This window comes from Terrapene carolina, unplaced genomic scaffold (genome assembly GCF_002925995.2).
Source record: "Terrapene carolina triunguis isolate 2854851 unplaced genomic scaffold, T_m_triunguis-2.0 Scaffold58, whole genome shotgun sequence".
Taxonomy (NCBI): domain Eukaryota; kingdom Metazoa; phylum Chordata; order Testudines; family Emydidae; genus Terrapene; species Terrapene triunguis.
Genome location: NW_020664409.1, coordinates 12,440,398 through 12,458,186, shown reverse-complemented (window position 1 = coordinate 12,458,186; position 17,789 = coordinate 12,440,398). Strand labels below are relative to the sequence as shown.

At 41.8% G+C, this 17,789-nt stretch overlaps 1 protein-coding gene across 2 annotated transcripts; it reads right to left on the bottom strand.

Moving 5' to 3' along the window:
* Positions 1-291: 291 nt before the first annotated feature.
* BLOC1S4 (biogenesis of lysosomal organelles complex 1 subunit 4) lies at positions 292-17,532 on the bottom strand. Of its 2 annotated transcripts, XM_026660613.2 has the most exons (5): positions 17,339-17,532; positions 14,125-14,196; positions 9,847-9,948; positions 5,855-5,989; positions 292-1,121 (listed from the first exon to the last, which is right to left on the bottom strand). In XM_026660613.2, the coding sequence occupies exons 1-5, from the start codon at positions 17,522-17,524 to the stop codon at positions 1,020-1,022; spliced, it is 597 nt and encodes a 198-aa protein (XP_026516398.1). In that variant the 5' UTR covers positions 17,525-17,532; the 3' UTR covers positions 292-1,019. The 2 variants fall into 2 exon arrangements, with proteins under 2 accessions (XP_026516398.1, XP_026516404.1); XM_026660619.2 differs by lacking the exon at positions 14,125-14,196.
* Positions 17,533-17,789: the final 257 nt, after the last annotated feature.

The window sequence follows — 17,789 nt, the reverse complement described above, 5'->3', positions numbered from 1 at the left end:
GGGTTAGGACCTCTGCTTTGTCTCATCTGAAAGACAGGACCTCTAATGAGACAGTGGGGCATTATCAGCTCAGAGAGAGGCATATCACCTACTATATCACATGCAGCACTTAAGTTTTCTTAGATTTCTCCAATCCCCACATACCAACGAGGTCTCACCAGCTTAACTTCGGAGATCCGACGTGATTACAGCTCAAAGCCTTAATAGGTGGAAAATTTATAGAAATGTACACAACATAGGCAATTTTTAAGCCTCATTTGATCACAAATCACAATCACTTAGAAAAATCCATACAAATAAACTACTTCAACTTTAATTACATCATTTTAAATTACAAGAGCTTTGGTAACCATACAGATATAATTTTGGCATCATTTACAAAAGTCAAGGTTGTATACATGTATCAAACAGAACTTCCAAGATTAGACTTTTACCCTTGAAATTCTACAGCAGTCATCACATTCCTGTTCTCACGCTGCAGAGTTTGGTTGAGTTAGCAGTTCATAGAACTGTGGAGATCTTACTCCTATGTATTTTTATTACATGCTCTCAGATGTTGGAGCCATTCCTTGGGGACATTAATGTAGAGAGCTTTGTCCTTCTCTCATCTCAGTTACCATAGGGCTACTTAAAAAAATAGAAACATTGTGGTATAGATGTTAATACTGGTAGCAGCACAGAAATTAAAGTTTTACAATACAAAAAAAAAGGACATTTCCTATTTATCATTTTCCTACTAGAGTGTATTTAAAGATGAAAAATCAATTGCAGGAGTGCCCTTACCAATTTCTCTCTCTCTTAACCTGAAAGTTTATAGCTTTGTTTTAGGAAGACTTCTGTAATCATATATTATACACAAATAATTGAAGACTGCTTATAATACTGTCTGAAGACAGATGGTGGCACACAGTCAGGATGGCAATCTGCCATTGAGATGCATAGAAATGCAGCAACGCTGAGCACTGCTTTTGTTCACTTGCCATTTTCTCTTCTGGATTCTTGTCAACCCAAAAGCAAAATCATGAATAAGGTGGCTCACTGAGACACGGAAAGTAGTCTTCAGCCTTGAAAAGGACTGGAGGCTCATACAGGGTCTGATGTTGCCGTGAGGAAGATGGTTTCTGTGATTAAGAAACATTTTATTTGATTTTTGCCTTGCTTTACCGCTTTTTGTTCAGTTATGTAATGAGCTATATTTGCATAAAACATTAACCTCAAGCCTTTTGTCTCTTCATAACTGACAAGAATTCCTTCATATAAACTGCATTGTTCATATAAAAATTGCTTCCACTTTACATTGTTTCTATTCTCAGTGTCTGGAAATAGAAACACACACTTGCCAATCTAACTGGCTAAATTAAAAGGTTGCCTTACGTTAATGAAGTCACTATAGTAAAACGAAATGGGAAACTTGGTTATTTTATATTCCAAAAACATATTGCCTCTCTCACTGAGTATTTTAACTTTTTGATCAAGTACGTGAAATGTATTTTAAAGTATAATATGAAAGCACATAATTAAAGAAAAGCAGAAATGACCTGACTAGCAGACCAGAGCAACAACGCAACTTAAAGGTAACATATAAATATTTTTGAAAAATATGAACTGTAATAAAGTGATGTCCTGAATGTCTCCCCATCATCCTTCATATATAGAACACCACTGTTCATTGACTTTTTACTTCCTTTAGGGCAGAAATCATGATCTGACAGCTAGAGTTCCACTAAGCACTGAGCCAGCTCATATGTAGGCTTTGCAGAATATGATTTTTATTTTTTTATTTTGTATAAGTTTGATGAAAAAAACAATGTTTATTTTTAAGAATTTCAAAAATATTTTATCTATTTAAATTCACAGTTGTATGAAATTATGGGGTTTAAGAATTTTTCATTTTTATATCTTTTAAATTTTCACAGTTGCAAGAAGTTATGGGGGATACCAGACAATTATGTAATGACAGCAGACATTGCTATTCAAAGAGTTAAAGCTTTATAACCATTAAAACTCAAATTGTCAACACCACATGTCAAAATATACGAAGTAAGTATCCTTAAGTCAAACTAAGTTCTCAAGCAGTATTTTTCATATTTGCCTAAATTTATATGACCATTGATGGAAATCTTTTTTGTCAGTTTGTGTGTTTACAGTGAAACCAATGTTTACTGACATTTACTGATAAAAATCAAAGCCTTCCAAGCCTACTCATATGGCTTCCTGGTTTATATTTCCCAAAGGTTAAAAGATTAAATTGCTCATATCTTTTTCTTTTTTTTTATTAAAAAGACCATAAAATGCAAAAATGTAATAAGTGTAATGACTTTTCAATTTGCATACTCACACACAAATATGGAGCACTATTAAATATTGGTATTGTTAAAGTTCAAAAAAGTCAGTGCAGGTACATAAGAAGGATTTTCAAATACTTAACTTCTTTCTAAACCATTTTTAAATCAGTCAAAGGCAATTGTTTTTGCCAAAGATGAAGTCAAAGGCAAGACTGATGATGCTCTTTGTATACTCAGCCAAACTTCCAAATGTTCTTAAAACACAGAAAAAACATTTTATTTCTGCATGTTTTGGTACCTTAACTAGCAAGACAGAATTTTACAAAAACTTTTGAAAAATTGGGCTGGACAACCTACATAATTTCATCTTAAATAATTGAAATAAATCCAACAACTAAACCAGGGAGAATTCAGTATTTCCTTAAGCTTATCCATACTATTGTTATTGCAATGCTACAGAACATTTAGCAAGAATTTTGATCTAAAGTGCCATTTACCACAGACAGTTTGACAATTTACTTTATTATGCCTGTTGTAATCATTAAGATTTAAATTATTTTACCCTTTGCTTTCACATACTCATTTTCTCAATAAACTGGTCTCAGCCATGAAGTGAATTTTATTTGGAAAGTCTGAGGAAAATCCCTTCTGACACTTGGGTTATAAGAAAACTGAACAAAATTGTAAACTGAAAGTTGCTTATCGGCAACTCAAAACATATAAAGGGAAAAATGGCAGCTTGGTATATGGCTTCCTCCTCTACGAGAAAGTCTTAGCTAAATTTAGAAAAATATCACTTCTGTCTGAAATTGTGTTTATCTAGTAAAAAGTTAGTTAAAAGTAACACATAACATGATTATAACTGAAAAATTCTAAAGAAGAATCTCTTTCTACTTTGTGCAGACAGTTTCCGCTGGTTGCGTCAGTTTTTCCATACAGCAACATGGGAGAGAAAATATTTTAAAAACATGATTATGACCACAAAAGTTGGCAGAACCCATGAGCAGGCACAGTATCTGAAACTACTTTTTACTCTTCTTTTACACCGAGTGTCCTGCTAAGTGAATAAGTAGAATTATTTTTGAGTCTGCTCAGTGGGCATTTCAAATTTTAGCAGTGTAAAAAAGCCTGCCCCCTCTGTAACCTTTGGAGGTGGGAGAACTGTACATTCTTACTCCTTGGCATGACCAGTGTCCCAATAGGAGCAAAACTTCTGGGACAGTCTTAAAATGAGACTGTGAATACATCATTTAAGAACAACCAAAACTTCTTTCACATCAAGGACTGGTTAAAAGGTAAAACAAACAAACAAAAAACTCCTGGCAAGAGAAAAAAATTGCAGCCAAAGAAGTTCAGCCAAATAGGAAAGGTTCTCAGAAAGTTGTTAGGTGAAAAAAGCTAGGACAAAAGTCCTAAGATAACTAACTATACCATTCACTCACAAATGCTTGCTATAATATGTGAATTATTGTTTATGGCCCCAATCCTGCAAACACTTAAGTACTTACCTAACTTTATGCACGTGAATAGCCTGTTGGAGAACCCCATGCATGAAACTATGTTCAGCAAAGGGCTAGGTAGAAATGGCATCTCCGTACTTAAAAGATTTGGTCTCTGTTGATTGTTAGTGAAAATATTCATACTGCTTTATATTCAGTTTAGTCATACATGGCCTGCACAGTTATTGTAGAGAGACTTGGATTCTAGTTTAGCTTGGTCATCAACAGAATTATTAAGTTTCCACTACTGAACATTTATTACACTAGTAATAAATTCATCTAGTGCATAATGTTCAAGCTAGAACACAACTGGACTTTCAGATCCCGGTGTGTGGGTACAATGCTGGCAGTTCAAAAATAACCACTTTTTAAAGCAATGAACTGTGAAAAATTGATAGCCACAGAGAGAATCGAGCACTCCAGTGCCATTTTTACAAAGTAGAACAGCATTGTCACGGTTATGAATAAAAATTTGTAACCTTAATATTGTATAATTAAGCTTTTGCATGTAATGACTTCTGTAGCAGCACAAACAGAAGGGTTAAAGGCTACTTTTATGGGAACAAGAATGCAGTGGGGTCCTGGTCCATGACTGGGGGTTCTAGGTGCTACTGCAATACAAAAAGAAAAATTGCTAAGTGGCTTAGAAACAAGCCCTGGATTGAATGAAATATTTTTCCTCTTAAAACTGCAAAGTATTTTATCACCCCCTTCTTACAAACAAGGAAAACGAGGCACTAGGAGGATAAATAACTTGCACACAGCTGCAGAGTTAGTGTCAGAGTTGGGAACAGGTTTTCTGACCTCTACCCTCAGCCCTGTCTAAGAGACAATGCTAGCTCTTTAGCAATGCATTCTCCTTTACCACTCTGATGCTACAGTTTGACAGCACAACTCAAGTGACTGTCATGAACTTCAAAAGCTAAAATTAATCTAACAGATTAAGTAGCCTACTTCTTATTTTTGAACATGTAATTGGCCCATCACCACAAAGGAAAAGTAATTTTATTCTCCTGTATGAAAGCCATCTAACAAGGTGCCTTGTGATCAATTTACTGTAAGTCATGTGACCACGGCATCCTTATTTATTTTTAAAACAACATGGGGCTCAGTGACCTTTTTCTCTTTTTAACACTGCTGCTGTTCTCACATAAAGTAGCACATTAAAAATGTGCAAGGAATTTTTTCAGTTTGTACAGGTTCCTCCTATCTGCCTTCAGGTCAGAATTCAGTGACTTTTTATTTAAGGGTTGCTCTTTTAGTGCTTGTTTTGTAGCACTTTTCATGCCTCACACAAGTTTTCTTTGGAGCATGAACTCAGGCCCTCACAAGAATTTATTCTCTTGGTTCCTCTGTTGTAAGATTATCCTTGTGCACCATACCCAGCTTGTGCCATGTGCAAAAACTTCAGATTTAAGCTCAGAGATAAATTCATAGATTAATAGACTTTAAGGCCAGAAGGGACCATCATGATCATCTAGTCTGACTTGCTGCACATTGCAGGCCACAGAACCTCACTCACCCAACTCCTGTAATAACCTCTGGCTGAGTTACTGAAGTCCTCAAATCTTGATTTAAGATGTCAAGATACATAAAATCCACCAATTACTCTAGTTCAAACCTGCAAGTGACCCATATCCCACACAGCAGAGGAAAGTTGAAAAACCTTCAGGGCCTCTGCCAGTCTGACCTCGGGGAAAATTCTTTCCCGACCCCAAATGTAGTGGTCAGTTAGACTTGAGCATGTGGGTGAGACCTACCAGCCAGACACCTGGGAAAGGATTCTCTGTAGTAACTCAGAGCCCTCCCCATCTAGTGTCTCATCTCTGGCTGTTGGGAGACATTTGCCAATAGCAATCAAGGATTGGTCATGTGACATTGTAGGCACTCTTCTCATACCATCCCCTCCATAAACTTATCAAGCTCAGTCTTGAAATGAGTTAGTTTTTTTGCCCCCCCCACTATGCCCCTTGGAAGGCTGTTCCAGAACTTCACCATAGCCTCATTCAAAGCCTACCATTCTCGTGAGCACATTTTAAGATACACTCACCTTGACAGAAACATACTTACATTAAGAAAGGATGGTACACTGATAGTGTGTAAGAATTTTTTAAAGGTATTTGGAAAAGTTCCAAGGTCTGTTTCTGCCTTTGTGACCTGCTCCTCCAGTCCAGCCACATTATTTCCAACCATTTTTACGAAGGCCTAGTTGAAAACAAAACAAAGCTATATTTATTCATCATTATGTAAGAGCACTTCCCAACAAGAGGCCTGAAGAGGTTCAGATTATGTAGAAACTAAAATATAATTGTCAGGTAACGATCCTCAAAAAGCATAAAAAATAGTATTTTTGTGCCATCTCCATTGTTGAATCTATGCCACAAATAACCCACTTATGCAACCTTCTATATGACTGGAAACTGGTAATTTGGAAGTTGAGTAGAGTAAGACAGACCTGGCGTAAGTAACGTTTTTTTTTTTTTTTAAGAGAATATAGAAAAATATTAACATTCGGCAGGTCAATTAATGCAGTGAGACAACACACGTACAGCTTTATTTAATTGAAAGTTGTTATAACACTTGTTTACATAAAGTGGGATTTTGTCTTGGGGAGCAGCAGTAAACAAAATGTTATTGTACTTTAATTTGTAACAAGGTCTTCAATTGTTTTGCATAGCACTTGCTCTGAAATTCATTCCATATCCATGAATGTCTGTGGCTCTCTCAGATGTGGACAAGAATGATAACTGTCGGAAAACAAACGCTGAATGTCCCCAGCCCATTTGATGTTTAAAAAATGAGAAAAAACCCAAAGGCAAAATATTTTCAATATGTTCAGTCGTTAATTAAATTAAAATTAAACACACAAAACAGCATATAAAATACTTTTTTATTAAACAAAACAATTGTAATGTTTTGATAAGAGACGTTTATGTATCAAAACATGTTGCACATTTACAACTAAATGATTTATTAAATACAGGGATTAACTGCAGTCAGTGAATTAAATGGATTATTTCAGACCAGTCTGGGAAAATGTTCAAATATAACTCAGTAAAAGAGACTGGAGCTTAAGTTCCTACTCTCATTTAAGGCCATGCCGACACTAGCAAGCTTACAGCGACACAGCTGCTCTCCCGTCGACATAATAAAACCACCTCAACGAGCGGCGATAGCTATGTTGGCGGGAAAAGCTCTCCCACTGACATAGCGTTGTGCACACTACCACATATGCTGCCAAAACTTATGTCGGTCAGAGGTATGGTTTTTTTCACATCCCTGAGCAACATACATTTTGCTGACCTAAGTAGTAGTGTAGACATGGCCTAAGTCTCCTGTAAAATCCGTCTTGGTCTACACTATAAACTTATGTCGGTATAACTATGTTGCTCAGGTATCACACTCCTGAGTGACGTAGTGATACCGACGTAACCCCCAGCGTAGACAGCGTTAGGTCAACGGGAGGGCTTCTCCTGGGAGGTGCTGTAGCTATGCTGATGGGAGAAGCTCTCCTGTTGGCGAAGGTAGTGTCTTCACTTAGCCCTATAGCAGTGCTGAGAGTGTAGACAAGTCCTGAGACAGTCTCAAGTTACTCAGGCTCACCTACTGTGCCATACTTATAAAGATTGACCTCAAACATCAGAATGGGGGGTTGAGGGGGGAGAGAATCTTTCTTTAGAGTAGCCTTTAATTCAAAGTTTTTGATAGAGGCTCATGGATTCAGCATATTCATTTTTTATTTAAATGAATTAAAAGATTATAAGTTTAAGCCTTCACATATTTTTTAATAAATGCAGATTTCATTTTAAACAGGTTTATTTTTAAAATGATACACTTATTATAACGTAATGAACAAAATAAACAAAATTATTTAAATAAAGTCCATTTTTTAAAATCAGTGATTTTTATCCACCCTGATTAAAACTGCATGTCTGGTTAACTTTCCCCCACATATCCCATCACTTTAATTCTGTTAATAGCACTCTAGTCTATTCTGCCTTTCAGTCACCATGCTGTGGCATTCACTTGTAGGGGGCAGGAGCTTGTTTTACAAAGCAAGGTTTTCAGGCTTAAAAGCAGGGGATAGGGCAAAGTCTTTGCTGTCAATTTCACAGATATGGACATACAGATTCACTTGTTGCCTAATTGTTGAATACACACTAGGAAATTAATAATTGTGTGCACTTCCAGGGCACCACGTGAACTGAACAGAGGTTGCAGCATTCTGTTCCTTCATGCTATTGCCATCTTGGATTTTATATCAATATAGTAACATTGATTAAAGTCAAAGATATTCTGAAACAAATGTGTATGTACACCACTAACTCCCCATTCATTTCAGTTTAGAATCGTCTTTTCAGGTTTTAAAACAAATCCACTGACCTGTGATTTTCTTCACAATCCTAGCCTCCTCTTCCCCCTTCCTCTGCACTGATCTCCTGTCCCTCCACAATGAGGTATAAGAGCTTTCTAATCCACAACTCCTAGTATCTGAAACTCTTCCTGGATCTCTATTTCAAAATCATTTCAGATCTTAGCTGTTAATATTTTTCTTCATTGCCTAGGTGGGGTAACATTTTCAAAAGCACCTAAGTCATTTAAGTGCTTTTGTACCATTGACTTCCACTGAGATTTAGGTGCCTAGGTGCCTAAATCACTTTTGAGAATAGGATTTAGGAGCCTAGGTCATGTAGGTGCTTTTGCAAATGTTATCCTGGATCCCAATTTTCCTCTCATTCTACTGTTTAACTCTGGATTGTTTTGGGAGACACTCTGTATGAAAGACACTATCAAAAAGTGTAAGTTGTACTACTGATTTGAGAAAGCAGGAAAGCTAGCTGTCTTGTTCCAAGTAGTGAGAGCCAACATAAATGAAGATACTGTTCAAGAAACTGGTGCTTTCAGAAAATTACAAAAAAATCTATTAGTTCCCCACATTAAACCTGTATTAAGATCTGGATGTTAGTTACCTTTTATAGTTTAATTTGCAAAATTTCTCATTCTCGGAGATAAAACATTAAGTAAAATAAGTTATAATACTGTACAGAATACATGTACAATTCTCAGATGCACTGTACTGGAATACTAATATGATGAACCATTCAGATGGATGCTGCACTGATTTATAGCAGTGAACTGTTTGTTGTTCCATTTATTTTAATACTGACTTGTTGAATGCATTGAAACACATACACGTACATTCAAACAAATTTTGAATTTAAGTTATGAGAACTTCCATTAAAAATGTTTTTATTATCTACCCTGCACCAAGCGTTATGTAGAATGTCTTTCTACATGAGGCTGCTCTCAAAGACTGCTGCTACTAACCTTCTAATATAAGAGAAAGGCATTTTGTAGATGGGGTGATGTGTGTGGAAAAGGCAAATTGGAAAAAAGCAGAGATAACAGTAGTTCTAAAGTTGGCAGTCCACATGATTCTCAGTGATAAGGCTAGTGAAGATGCCAAACTTAGGGGCAAAATATCAATTTGGTAATTCACTACAGTAGCAAATCAACTAACCAAAAATCCTTAATAAGATAAAAAGCACACAAGTATTTGGGGAAGTACAGAAGAGCTACATTAAAAAAAAAACTTCCATGAGGTAAGTGGAAACACTTTAGCTCCTCTATATTTCCACTTGCTATTGGCACTGTACTTGTCATTAGTTTGCTAAGAAAATAAGACAATTGGTACCATTTTTGTTGGTCACAAGAAGTTGTATATGCACTTCCTGTAGAGTTCTGGCATCCAGCCAACAGCAACAGTTAAACATTTGTGACTGGCACATGCAGCCAATTAATAATGTAATAATATTGGGTTCCCACATCATTACACATACTAGATCACATCTTTTGTGTGAAAACATTAGTTCACACTTTGAAACAAAAAGGAACCTTGAGAAACTGGAAAGAAAGAAATAAAATGTTTGCTCCATTCAGCATGGGAAAATTTTTGAAGCATCTGAAAGGGGTCTGCAACTCTAGGGAAAAATCATTAAAATATGCAGTAGTACTGTCCCCTTGAGAAAAGGAATGTAAATAACGGACATCAAAATACATACCTCTAGTTTGTCAATCTTTCTATATATCTGTCTCATTTCTGTAGCTTTTGTATGAATCTGAGGTACACTTTCATTGACTACTTGAGAGGACTCGCTTCGAATCTAAAAACAATCCAAACAAATTACATAAAGTTGAGTGAACACTATAATGACTAAATCTGTACAATAACTTTGGTATATTCTAATACTAAAGTTAGTGACATCTAATTAAAGCCACTGGATCTTGAAGGCTGTAAACAAACCAGTGCTGGTACTGTGTCTGTTAACATATGCAAGCATACGCTTGGCTCATTTCTTAATTATTTCCAAATGGCACAGAGGACTGCCAATAATGAAAAATAGAAGCCAAAATGTAATAACTAATAATAAAATAATAAATCTTTGCACTTTCAACTCTTTTCATTCAAAGATCACAAAACACTTTACAAAGGTTAATATTATCCCCATTTGACAGATGGGAAAACGGAGACACTGAAAAGTTAAGACACCAACTCGAGATCACAAAGAGCCACTGCATCTCAAGAGCATGAAGTTCAAGTGCAACTTTTATCATAGTTTCAAGAGATTTCCACCCATTTTAAGTTTTTCTAAGGTGCCCATGGCTGTAGTATGACTCCTGCCATTCAGATAAATAAAGGGAAACCTATTTTACTAATAAGAGGTGCTATTTCTGGTAGGAAGTTTTTTGTCTTCTTTCTGTCTTTTCTCTGACTTGCTCCTTTCTCTTTCCCTTAAGCTCAACAACCAAACAACATCTTTCCCAAACAACTGAATATGACAAGCTGCATCAAGATTTTTTGATATATATATATATATATATATAGATATATATATATATACACACACACACACATATATACATACACACACACACACACACACTGGAGCAACATCTTATTGCAGTTAACTTTTCTTGGAGAAGTATATAGACAGGAAACATATTTGGCATATGTGTGGTTTTGCTCTGTCTGTGATATTACAAGAGCAATACCAAAATGTGGAAAATACCTACCTTACATTGGGCATTTGAGGCTACATTACTTGTAAGACACTTTTAATCAGAAGAAGGTGCTATGCAATCTGTCATCTCTTCTGTGGTACAACACTGAGGGTGGTTAAGAGATATCTTTAGATATTCTTTCTGTCCATGGCAGACAAGCTGCTATTACTCACTGCATGTGGTTCTCTTTTTTTGGCATTTGGTTTTATGAGTGAGGAATTTAATTCTGAAGCTGTCTTAGGTCAGAGGTTCCCAAACTTTTTTTGCTGCACCCCCTCTTGAGAGATTCATTTCTCATGCATTCCCCCCTCAGCACAAGGAAAGCTGGTGCTGAGTTTGGAGCTGGGGGGTGGAATCCCCACGTAAACAATGACTACAGGGAGGCACACTCTGTGTGAATCCCAGCTGCCTGGAGCGACAACTTGTGCGTGCGCATAGTGGCTCCGCCTCCTCCTTTCATGTGTGTCCGCATGCTGGGTGTGAGGCCAGAACACCTGTGCAGCGCTGCCACAATGTTGATTCCTAACTCAGCCATGGTGGGAAGGGAGGATTGTGAGAGACAGAGAGAGGGGGAAAGGGAGCGAGTTCTTACGAGGCTGTGTGGTTTCTGTGGGAATCGGCTGGCAGCAGGATTGTGGCACAGCGCTGGGTGTGCTGATTAATGCTAACGGGGATCCTAGGGGTAGGGACTCTGGGATCAGCCTCATACCCCCAATGCCCCAGGGCGCATAGGGTGGAGTTGGGCACCCCAGGGAATCGGACTAGCACATACTGGCTACCCTGAAGAAACAAGAAAAAAATTCTTAACTGGTCAGGGCCTCATGCGCACCTGCTAATGCGGGAGGGAGGGGAGCAGGGAAAGGATGGGTGGTATGCCCCAGAATTTGAAAAACAAACAATCTCTTATATGTTTTTGGCATACACTATCACTTCACCTAATATAATCCACATTATTTATATATGGATACCTGCCAATATCCAGTGAGCAATTCTGTGATTTTTTTATTGTTACATAGTTAAAATTTTGCATCTTGCTATTTTATTAATAAAATTAATAAATTAATAACTACAATCAGGTTGCAAAAAAGTACTGCAAGTCTGTTTCAATACTGTAAAGACATAATACAATCTTATAGTCTGAAATAAACTCTGCATCTGTTAGAAATCACTAAAAATTCAGTAATGGCTATTAGTGAAGATGGTTTGGGGGAAACCCTAAACTTCTGACTTCCAGAAGCAAAGAGGGGAAGACAAGAGGGAATCACTCCATAATTGTTCTGTTCTGTACACTCCCCCTAAAGTTCTGGTATGGAACACCATCAGCAATAGGATACTGGGCAAGATGGACCATGGTCTGACTCTTAGTGATTTATTATGATAATTGAAATTATGAACAAGATGAAGTCTGGAGATTCAAGAGTGATTGAAGTCAAACAGGAACATAAAACAATATGGTACTGTTAATTAAAGGCACATCATCAGGTTAATAAGTGATAAATAAAGGAAAGCTAGGTTATTACCAAAAACCGTCTTAGATCATCAGCCTGTTAAAATTCTACTTGCCCCAAAAGACTTTTTTTCCTGGACAGGCAAACAAAATATTTTTCTTTGCAATTATTACACCTCTACCCCGATATAAGGCGACCCGATATAACATGAATTCGGATATAACGCGGTAAAGCAATGCTCCGGGGAGGTGGGGCTGCGCACTCCGGCGGATCAAAGCAAGTTCGATATAACGCGGTTTCACCTATAACACGGTAAGATTTTTTGGCTCCCGAGGACAGCGTTATATCGGAGTAGAGATGTATATTAAAGGTGGATTACTATCTTTTTGTGCCTCAGCAGGTTAATTTTCATTAACATTTTTCAAGGCAATCTTATATTATTAGAACTGAAAAAATTAAGAATAAAATCTAATTTACTTTTCAATATTTATGCTCTTTCCTATTTGCTTCTTTCTCAATGAAAACAGGCTTTTAAATCTCATTTTTGTCAATGGGCAAATAGCAGTGAATTTCATGTTTTGGTTTTCATGCACTAGCCTAATACTGTAACATTTAGGTTGCAAAGACTGCATGGGGCATGTTGATTTTTATAAATGTCTACCCCAGGGGTGGGCAAACTACGGCCCGCAGGCTGGATCCAGCCCGCGGGATTGCCACCCCCGTGGTGGCGTGGGCCCTGCGCCAGTTCCGGAAGCAGCCAGCACCACACCCCTGTGGCCATTGAGGGGGCGAGGGGGGAAGGAGGGCAGAGGGCTCCATGCTCTGCCCTCCGCTGCAGGCACCGCCACCTGCAGCTCCCATTGGCCGGGAATGGGAAACCGCGGCCAATTGGAACTTCGGGGGAGGTACCCGCAGGGGAGGGCAGCGCGTGGAGCCCCCGTCCCCCCTCCCCCAGGGGCCGCAGGGACGTGGTGCCGGCCGCTTCTGGGAGCGGAGCAGGGCCAGAGCAGGCAGGGAGCCTGTCTTAGCCCCACTGTGCACCGCTGCCACCCTGGAGCTGCTCCAGGTAAGTGGTGCTGGGCCGGAGCCCATACCCCGAACCCCTCCTGTCCTGAGCCCCCAGCCTCCTGCCACACCCCTCCTGAACCCCAACCCCCTGCCCTAAGCCCCCTCCTGCACTCTGCACCCCAATCCTCTGCCCTGAGCCCCCTCTTATACCTCATACCCCTCCTGTGCCCCAACCCCTTGCCCTGAGCCCCTTCCTGCACACCACACCCCCTCCCACACCCCAACCCCCTGCCCCAGCCCTAAATTCATGGCCCTGCCTGCAACTTCCCCATCCAGATATGGCCCTTGGGCCAAAAATTTGCCCACCCCTGGTCTACCCACTAGAATTCAAAGAAACACTTCCCTTAGTTTTAGGGTTTGAAAAACTTATTCTTATTAAACTTATGGGCCAAAAATGACTTAGAAGTGTCCCTTCAAATATTTATCATTGTACTGGCAAATACATTTTCATAAAGGAGACTTGAGATACATGCTCAAATATACATTAGCAGTTACACACCTACATTTGTGCATACATCTCATCACTGTAGGCGAACTGGATAATTTTTGGGTAAGCATGCATGGTAACTGTTTGCACACCTAGACCTCTACTTAAAAAAAAAAAAAAAAAAAAAGTGACCCTTAATGTTAATCATATGTAGTTATTCCCATGAAGGAAAAAAAAACAACCACCCCAAACCACCCAACTTTTTCAGCATGGGCTTCCCCCTCCCCCCCCAAATTGGCAGTACCCATATGGAAGTTATAGAGATCAATACATACCATGTCTAACATGCCTACAAATTCATCAACCCTGGTCAGCAAGTCTTCTAGACTCTTGTCTAAACTTTCTATCTGTAAAAAATACATTCAGGTAATGAAAAATATACTATAGCACAGCAGTTCTCAAACTCTGGGTCGGGACCCCAAAGTGGCTTAGACTTGCTGGGGCCCAAAGCTTCAGCCTTGGGCAGCGGGACTCAAGTTATAGGCCCTCTGCCTGGGGCAGTGGGGCTCAGGCTTCGGTCCCCTCTCCTGGGGTTATGTGGTAATTTTTGTTGTCAGAAGGGGGTCGCAGTGCAATGAAGTTTGAGAACCCTGCTATAGCAGATCACAAAAATGAAAAATACATCGCAGTGAAACTCCACTATTTTGCCATTTCTTAGCAACTACCACTTACACAAATGACTAGTCACAAGTTCTGTATATTAGATCTATTCATGCATAAAGTATGTAGTATACATCAGTACACCTCTACCTCGATATAACGCGACCCGATATAACACAAATTCGGATATAGGGGGGGGGGGGGGGGGGGGGGGGGGGGGGGAGTTCGTACACTGGTGGATCAAAGCAAGTTCGATATAACGCTGTTTCACCTATAGCGCGGTAAGATTTTTTGGCTCCTGAGGACAGCGTTATATCGAGGTAGAGGTGTATAATTATATTTAACTCTTATAGGATGAATAGCCTACTGATAAAATCATCTTGAAATCTAGTCAGTTTTAAAAACAGAGTAAAGAGTAATGTAAGGTCCCAAAATAAAAAAATTTCAAATCACATTTTTGCTGGTATTTTAAATGTTCTTCCTTCCCTTGCTACTATGTGAAAGCCCAACACAGAGAAAACTGATTAACAGTTTGGGAGAAACAGTAAAATTGGTGAGACTAAGTGTAATCAAACAGAGTGACAACAGAGAAATAACATTTTCCTCTTTAATCTCTTGGTTACAGTACTCCTGCGGGAACTCTGCACCACTGCATGCATGCAGAATTCACGTCCCCCACAGATTTCTTAGTTTCCCCCAGAAATTCTGACAGGAAAACAAAGGAAAGCCGCAAGAGTGGTCACGTGCATTTCCCCAGCAGCGCGGGTGTGTCATTTTGGGTGCCTGGAGCAGCTGGTTGAGAGTAAATCACTATGGGGGGGAGGGGATGCTGGTGATTCCTACCCTGCCCTGGGTTGGGCAGGACAGGTCTTGCTCTTCCCTTGCAAGGAACGGCCGGGTCCGGGTCAGACCCACCCCAAGAAACCTCCCCAGCTGCAGGAAGGTCCGCATCCCCCATCCTGCTTGCCTGTCTGCCCAATCCCCTTGCATTGGGGTCCCCCCCATACCCAGACATCCCATTGAGCCTCACCCAGAACTCCCCACCAAGACCCCTGCACCCCCTCACCCCACCTGCACCTGGACCACCCCACCAAGCCTCTCACACCTGGACTCCCACTCCACTGAACCCTAACCAGCTGCATCTGGACCCTACACCCCATCAAGCCCCACTCCCATAGCACTCAGGACCCCCTCCCCCACTGAGCCCCATCCCCCCCACATTCAGACTCCTTCCCACTGAGCCCCAACCATCTTCACCTGGATGCTCCTGCAGAATCCCACTGTCCCTGCACCTGGAATTCTCCAACAAGCCCCCCATGCACCCAGATCCCTCCCTTGTACTCAGACCCCCCCACTGAGCCACCCACACCCAGAACGCCCCATCCAGAACCCTCTCCCACCCCAACCTGGATTCCCCCACAATAAGCCCTTCCACACTTGGATCAAGCTGGGTTAAGCCTGCTTGCCCACACCTAGTGCGGAGGGGCAGGGTATTTCTGGGACAGGCCCGGCCCTTGCACTGTGTCAGGACTGGGTGCAGCCTTACCACAGAGTCCATGTCGGGGGGGGGGGGGGGGGAGGAAGGATGGGGGCACGTGGGAGGAGGAGGGGGGCTGCAGGTTAATTTCCCACCTCTGTGCAGCCAGTGGCCTGTGCTCCCCACTGCCATTTTGGAGCCTCCACATTTATTTACTAACAAATAAAATTTGCAGAATATTAAAATACTGTGTTCAGAATTTTTTGGCGCAGAAGTCCCTCAGGAGTATTACAGAGATCTGAAACACTGGTTGTGACACTAGCAATTTAAAGGTCTCTTGACAGTGACAGATGACATGTGCCGATGTACCTTCAAGGCCAGTGCTGGGTTGTAGCCCACGAAAGTTTATGCTCTAATAAATTTGTTAGTCTCTAAGGTGCCACAAGTACTCCTGTTCTTTTTGCGGATACAGACTAACACCGCTGCTACTCTGAAACTTAACATAGATTGTGAGTTTAAACTCTCTGGGACAGAGGCCCCATCTTTACATGTACTTTCTATAAACAGCAGAACTTCAAATGTACAAACCCTAATGTTACAAATGACCAGTTATACAAACCAGTCTATGGAAGAACACAAATAATCACATAATGAAAGTGAGCTGATGAAAAACAAGTCAACATCCCCTGACATTCTGATGCCTTCCAGTCACTGGCAGTCCCTTCGCCGCTGTGCGCTGAGGGGCAGCGAAAGCAACACCCTGCACTGGCAACTCCTGCACCCAACCTCCGGTGAGTCTGATGAATCCAATTTTATGAATTTCTCGGTTTTATGAACTCAATCTCCAAAGCAGTTCTTAGAATAGCGGTTCGGCGTGCAGCGCCCAGCACAACGGGCCCACCAGTAAGTAACCGCTGGCTTTAGGTTTTCTATCTAAATTTTGGTTTCGACCAACTCGCCCCCCCTCCCCCCAGGCTTGTTTTCCAGTGGGGACCCGCCCTGGACGGGCCCAGCTTCAGTCGAAATCCGGGTTTTCCCCACAAAATAAACAAAGCGGCTTTTTAAAAAGTGGAAAAAAAGACCCCCCAGAAAATTGGAGATTTAAAAAACGGAGACATTCCCCCTCCCCCCCCGTTAAACTTCTGCAGCTGGCGCAGCCACGCGTGGGCAGGCCCGGCCCGCGGGCGATCAGCCCCCGGGGGACACGGGCGGGCCTGGCCAGGGGCAGCGGAGGGCGAACGGCCACCTCGGAGTGGGGGTGTCCGGTCCGGGGTCCGGCCTAGGTGCCTGTCTCGGAGCCGGGAGGCCCCGGCCCGCACGCGGGTGTCAGCCCACCCCCAGCGCGGCCCCGTCGCGCGAGCAGGCCCCGGTACGGGAGCGCGCAGGGGACAACCCGCCCCGCCCCCTCTCACCTGCGCGCAGAAATCGACCCCGGCCGGGAGCAGGTAGGCGGAGTAGGCGGCGGCGGCGCGGCTGAGCAGCAGCTCCGGGGGGTCGCCCTCCTCCCCGAGGCCCGACGCGCTGCTGGGGCTCTGCGAGACGTTGCCGCTGTCCCCGCTGAGCCAAGCGCCCGGCGGCTCCACCGCCTCCTCCTCCATCCTGCCGCCCCCCCCTTCGCGGACTCCTTCGCTCACGTGGGCAGTGGACGCGGAGAAGGGTCGCAAACGGCCTCTTAACGGCAGCCCCGCAGGGTCAAGCGCAGGGGTGAAGCGAGGGGAGGAGCCTGCGCAGGCGGCTTAGGCGTGGGCGGGGCGGAGGGTGGTGAGAGCAGCTGGGGGGTGTGGGAGTAAAGCCACGTGACTAGCGCCTGGCGCGTGGCTGATGTTGGGTGCGCTGGCTGCAGCGGAGCATGGCTAGGGCCTG

Excerpts from the sequence above, each read along its gene's own strand:
- BLOC1S4 (XM_026660613.2), bottom strand. The coding sequence starts at position 17,524 with ATGGAGGAGGAGGCGGTGGAGCCGCCGGGCGCTTGGCTCAGCGGGGAC. Across the intron at positions 14,197-17,338 it reads GGGTCGATTTCTGCGCGCAG|ATAGAAAGTTTAGACAAGAG; the intron begins GTGAGAGGGGGC and ends TATTTTTTACAG. Across the intron at positions 1,122-5,854 it reads GTGTACCATCCTTTCTTAAT|AAACCATCTTCCTCACGGCA; the intron begins GTAAGTATGTTT and ends TCTTAATCACAG.